Source organism: Salmo salar, chromosome 22, assembly GCF_965601325.2.
Source record: "Salmo salar chromosome 22, fSalSal1, whole genome shotgun sequence".
Classification (NCBI taxonomy): Eukaryota; Metazoa; Chordata; class Actinopteri; order Salmoniformes; family Salmonidae; genus Salmo; species Salmo salar.
Window position 1 is genome coordinate 59,760,001 of NC_138312.1, and position 6,217 is coordinate 59,766,217.

The window sequence follows — 6,217 nt, forward strand, 5'->3', positions numbered from 1 at the left end:
CAGGGTCGAGTAGTAGTAGCTGGGGCTTATTTCAGACAGTCCCTGTCAGCGTCTAGTAGTAGTAGCTAGGGGCTTATTTCAGACAGGCACTGTCAGGGTCGTAGTAGTAGTAGTAGTAGTAGCAGCAGCAGCTAGGGGCTTATTTCAGACATCCAGTCCCTTTCAGGGTCTAGTAGTAGTAGTAGTAGTAGTAGTAGTAGTAGCTAAGGTCTTATTTCAGACAGTCCCTGTCAGGGTGTAGTAGTAGTAGCTGGGGATTATTTCAGCCATCCAGTCCCTGTCAAGGTGTAGTAGTAGTAGTAGCTAGGGGCTTATTTCAGACAGTCCCTGTCAGGGTCTAGTAGTACTAGTAGTAGTAGTAGCTAGGGGCTTATTTCAGACAGTCCCTGTCAGGGTCTAGTAGTACTAGTAGTAGTAGTAGCTAGGGGCTTATTTCAGACAGTCCCTGTCAGGGTGTAGCAGTAGTAGCTAGGGGCTTATTTCAGACGGTCCCTGACAGGGTGCTAACAATTTTGTGGCTGATCTTTCAGTGAGGGAGTGGGTGAATGTGTCAAAGACTGGACACAGCACCCCACAGTATGACTTGTTATATTGCTGTATCAAAAGACCTGACTGGACCCATCACCCCACAGTATGACTTGTTATATAAAGACCTGACTGGACCCATCACCCCACAGTATGACTTGTTATATAAAGACCTGACTGGACCCATCACCCCACAGTATGACTTGTTATATAAAGACCTGACTGGACCCATCACCCCACAGTATGACTTGTTATATAAAGACCTGACTGGACCCATCACCCCACAGTATGACTTGTTATATAAAGACCTGACTGGGTCCATCACCCCACAGTATGACTTGTTATATAAAGACCTGACTGGACCCATCACCCCACAGTATGACTTGTTATATAAAGACCTGACTGGACCCATCACCCCACAGTATGACTTGTTATATAAAGACCTGACTGGACCCATCACCCCACAGTATGACTTGTTATATAAAGACCTGACTGGATCCATCACCCCACAGTATGACTTGTTATATAAAGACCTGACTGGACCCATCACCCCACAGTATGACTTGTTATATAAAGACCTGACTGGACCCATCACCCCACAGTATGACTTGTTTATTGACCGATGTTGGTTAAAATATTTTAATTTTATTTTGTTCAGTTTTTTTATTTTGTGTTATAGCATTCAACCCACAATGCATTGTGCATTTTAATGCTTAAAAAAAAAAGAAACCCGTGATTATCTTTAAATAAATCACACCGACCTCAAAAAGCACTAATCGCTCAGCACTATCCACCTGACCTTTCCAAGCATTTCAGCAGAAAGTGTCTGGGAACGAGATTAGGTGTAATGTGACAAAAATGACTTGACTGTAGAGAGTGTGCCATCCTTCAGCACAACATGTCGCCCTTTGGAAAGCATGTTTATGTCATATTCGACATAGTGGGTAATGTCACATTTGACATTGGTGATTATGTCACACAGTTATGCCACATTTATGAACCCTTTATAAAACCATGACATATGGTTATAGATGCTTTGTAACATATTTATGTAGTGCTAGTGTCCAGCTTTATAAGCTGAATGTAATAAAGCGTCGGGACTCTAATGGTATAATATTAAAAAGTGACAATCGTCCATCGCTACATCAAGTTTTTTTTACCTTTTAAATGAATGACATATAGCCATTGATTGTTGAAGAATAACTTTATACAGTAAAGGCTTCATGAGCTTTTAATTCAACTGTTGTCCCCATCAGAAACCAAATAGAAGCTTGTTTTAACCCCATTGTTTGTAAACAATGGAATTGTATTACATCACTGTATTCAAAACATGGTTCCAAATCCTTTTGATCTGATGGATGGATCCCTTGTATCCACAGCCCCCGTCTAATATACTGATAGAATAATAACATTGTCAATATGAACTCACAGTGTAGTCGGAGGTCTCGATACTGCCCAGAGTGGGGCCTTTCTCTACCATGAAGCTGAGCAGACCAGTCAGGATGGTGGAGACGGACCAGGCTGGGTTCCACGTGTCCGGGTGGAAATCAGTGATGGACAGACATAACCTAGGGGGAAAGCAATACAGCGTGACACACTCAGTCACCACGACACGAAAAGACAGAATGAAAACAGATGCAATGATTCAATAGAACATACTGTAGTTCCATAGTTTAAACCCTGAGATTAAATTACATCCATTTAGGATATGTACTGAAGATTGTACTTAATTGTGTTAGCAGGGTTGGGGTGAATTCCATTTCAATTCAGGATGTACACTGAAATTCCAATTTTAATTCTCTTCAATGAGGAAAATATATAATTAGGTTTATTTTCTGAATATCCTGGAATTGACCCCAACCCTGGTCATTGGTTCGATAATATCTTCTGGTAATTCAAATCAAATGTAGTTTTAAAGCCCTTTTTACAGTTGTCACATGTGCTTTCCAGATACCCAGCCTAAAACCTCAGAGAGCAAGCAATCCAGAAGCACAGTGGCTAGGAAAAACTCCCTAGAAAAGGCAGAAACCTAGGAAGAAACCTAGAGAGGAACCAGGCTCTGAGGTAGAAAAACTCCCTAGAAAAGGCAGAAACCTAGGAAGAAACCTAGAGAGGAACCAGGCTCTGAGGTAGAAAAACTCCCTAGAAAAGGCAGAAACCTAGGAAGAAACCTAGAGAGGAACCAGGCTCTGAGGTAGAAAAACTCCCTAGAAAAGGCAGAAACCTAGGAAGAAACCTAGAGAGGAACCAGGCTCTGAGGTAGAAAAACTCCCTAGAAAAGGCAGAAACCTAGGAAGAAACCTAGAGAGGAACCAGGCTCTGAGGTAGAAAAACTCCCTAGAAAAGGCAGAAACCTAGGAAGAAACCTAGAGAGGAACCAGGCTCTGAGGTAGAAAAACTCCCTAGAAAAGGCAGAAACCTAGGAAGAAACCTAGAGAGGAACCAGGCTCTGAGGTAGAAAAACTCCCTAGAAAAGGCAGAAACCTAGGAAGAAACCTAGAGAGGAACCAGGGGAAAAAACCCTAGAATGTGATTGATTCTTACCGTGTGTTACACTTAAATCTCCCGTTAGGTGTGATCATGTAGATGCTGGGTGGTTTAAAGGGGAAGTCCCGAGGGAATATTAGTTTGCCATGATAATATCCCCCTGTGGAACAAAGAATCAAGACATTCAATTCAATTACAATATACTGTAACAACAATATTGTCAAAAATGAATCTGTAAGTCTGCAAATCTAAGAATAAAAAAATGAGGGGGGGGGGGGGGGGGACAACTAAGTCAGACACAGAATTTAAAAAAAGGTCAATATAACACCAGTTAGTATGAGATGATTTTAAACAGGGCTCTCCAAACCTGTTCCTGGAGAGATACCGTCCTATAGGTTTTCACTCCAAACTGAATCTAGAGCACCTAATTCTAATAATTAGCTGGTTTATGAGATGTATCAGGCTAGTTACAACTGGGCTTGAAGGTTAGGAGGTTAGCTTTCCAGGAACTGGGTTAGAGAGCCCCAATTTAAAGTGATATTATTCAGAGTACTGTACTATATGTTAAAAGTGCATTTATCTACCTTCGTATGGGGTCTTCTCAGGACCTCGAACAACATAGTGCCTGGAGAGAGAAAAAAAATCATCACATCATGGAAAACGCAATGAGTGATTCACTTTAAGGAAATCCATGACTGATTTGGCTAACAACAAGTGTACTATTCATTCATACTATAAAGATCCTGTTCATTCATCACATTCTCTAAAGAGACCTCGGGTGCATCTCAATAGTCTGGAGAAGTCTCCTCCTCCTAGTCTAAATGTCCTTCATTTACACTGACCCAGAAAAACTGGGACAGGTAAAAACAGATTCACAGCAAGCAATCACCATCCTCCAGTATTTTCACCAATTCTGTTTTTCAGATTAGTGCAGATGAAGGAGAGAGAGAGAAGAGACCAGGTGAGGATTGAAAAGTATTTAGACTCAGCTCTTAAAACTCCTTGGCCCATATTCAAAAAGCATCACAGAGTTGGAGTGCTGATATAGGATCAGATTTCCCCCCCCCCCCCTTTTAGATCATAATGAATAAGTAACACGGACAGAGGGACCTGATCCTAGATCAGCACTCCTACTCTGAGAGGCTCTATCGATATGTGAGAGCGAGAGCCCTTACCATTCGAGGATGTTGGATGGTAGGGGCTCAGCACAGATGTAAGGCACAGGGTCTTTCTTTATCCTGAGGTAGTCCTGTTTCAGTCTCTGGGTGGCTGTGGTCGGTGCCCTCTTAGTCCCGTGGTTGTTCATCTACAGACAGAGAGTTCCTTAGACAGATACCACACATATATATAGTTCATTAGAAATGACAATACATCATTAATCATCTTTACAAGGATTAGACACTGTGTGTTAATCTGTTTTCCTTTGAGTCATGGATTTAAAAACAATACTAGCTCACACCTCATCTTGAAGCAGGTGACCTGGCACCCAAATGATCATAAGAAGCAGGTATCAATGGGAATGTTATGGATAATAAAAATCTGTCAACATATTGAATGCCAAGGATTATGTAAAGCTAAACAAATGTCACTTCTCCAATGTTGAGACACACAGTGCAGGGCTGTAAACTAGTTAACAGCATGACTGACATGAGTTAACAGGATTTCTTAGCTAGCTAACTATCTTGATTGGCATAATCAGTACCTGAATTCTAAAGTTACATGATATCGGATGATGCTCATTGACATTTATATGGTACTTGTGGCTCAGTTGGTAGAGCATGGTGTTTGCAATGTCAGGGTTATGGGTTCGATTCCCACGGCGGACCAGTATGAAGAAAAATAAATGTATGAAATGTATGCATTCACTACTGTAAGTCGCTCTGGATAAGAGCGTCTGCTAAATGACTAAAATGTCAAATGTACATGTAAACAACCGCCACCAAGTAATGATCAACGAGACGAGCGAGTTTACTCTCTTACGTACCTGTAAATATAATAATTTGAGATAAATTAGCTATCTATCTACCAAGGAAAGTAAACCAACCGGAGGGGGATTTATTAATCCTGTATCTAGCTAGCAGACACATACTGTATCTCCATGGGTTGGTGGCTAACGTTAGCTCTGACTGAGTACTGGTCCAAACACAACCGAATCAGTTAGCCAGGTTAGCTAACGTAGTTAACGTTGCGTGTTGGGTAACCGTAAAACAACAATATTTCCAGCGTCAAGGTTACGTGGTTCGCTGAAAACCTCGATTATACAACAACATGTATTAAGCTAGTATACGTTGTGCTAGATATTTAACTAGCTTCTTGCTACGAATCTAGAAAGCTAAGTTAGCTAAGTGGTAAAAAACGGACAGATAGGAAGAAACGGCTAGCTAACAGCTAATGTTATCGCTGTACTAGCTAGGCCATAGCATCGATAGCTAGCCTCTTCTCAAAACAACGACACACTGAACATAAAACCATTCGATTGGAGAAATATACCTCTTTAGAGAACACGGTGAAGGTATTTCTTCGTGGAAAGACTCGATGGTGAGCCGTTGGTTTTTGTTCACAAATCCTGAATAATGGGCTAGTCAAACAGCGACGTTTGGGACTAGTATTCTGCCAGCAGCACAAACAATGAACATTTGTTTTTCACGGGCTACGTCTCAATCAAATGCCTCCGCAGGTCGTCCTTCCGCTCTGTGAAAGTTAGAGTCGGGAAGGTGGCAGAGCTAGACGGTGTGTTTGTCAGACCATGACACACGTCTGTTGTCGAACTGCTTTCCTTTATCTTGACCAGGTCGCAGTTGTAAATGAGAACTTGTTCTCAACTAGCCTACCTGGTTAAATAAAAGTTAAATAAATAAATAAAAAATCCCCACAAATCAGTCTTACGAAAACGCTTGTAGTGTCCTAATTATTATGAAAGCACGATGGAAAGATGAGTCTCACGAACATGATGGTGTTGTCCGTTTTGTTTTATGACCACGGGACTTTTCTGAAGTCGGTACATCCGATCTGCCAACCTCTGAACCATCTGGGCTACACACTGTGTGGAAAGGGGAGTTTCTCACGAACACTTACATGTCGGTTGTTTTGCTCTAGGATCCTCATAAAACTAGTCTGAAGGTAGCCAAGTACCAGTTGAAAAAAATGAATGGAAGTATGGAGATAGTTTAGTGCCTAAAATAAGGGGTTAAATACATAAAACTAT

At 41.4% G+C, this 6,217-nt stretch overlaps 1 protein-coding gene across 2 annotated transcripts in view; it reads right to left on the reverse strand.

Moving 5' to 3' along the window:
• The window catches only part of ube2j2 (ubiquitin-conjugating enzyme E2, J2 (UBC6 homolog, yeast)), a 13,646-nt gene extending 7,857 nt beyond the window's left edge, over nt 1-5,789 (reverse strand). The window contains exons 1-5 of one of the 2 annotated variants that reach the window (XM_014168322.3): nt 5,503-5,789; nt 4,188-4,335; nt 3,597-3,637; nt 3,070-3,172; nt 1,955-2,093 (exon numbers count right to left, since the gene is read on the reverse strand). In XM_014168322.3, the coding sequence (XP_014023797.1) occupies nt 1,955-2,093; nt 3,070-3,172; nt 3,597-3,637; nt 4,188-4,318 (414 nt within the window). In that variant the 5' untranslated portion in view covers nt 4,319-4,335; nt 5,503-5,789. 2 annotated transcript variants of the gene reach the window in all.
• Nucleotides 5,790-6,217: the final 428 nt, after the last annotated feature.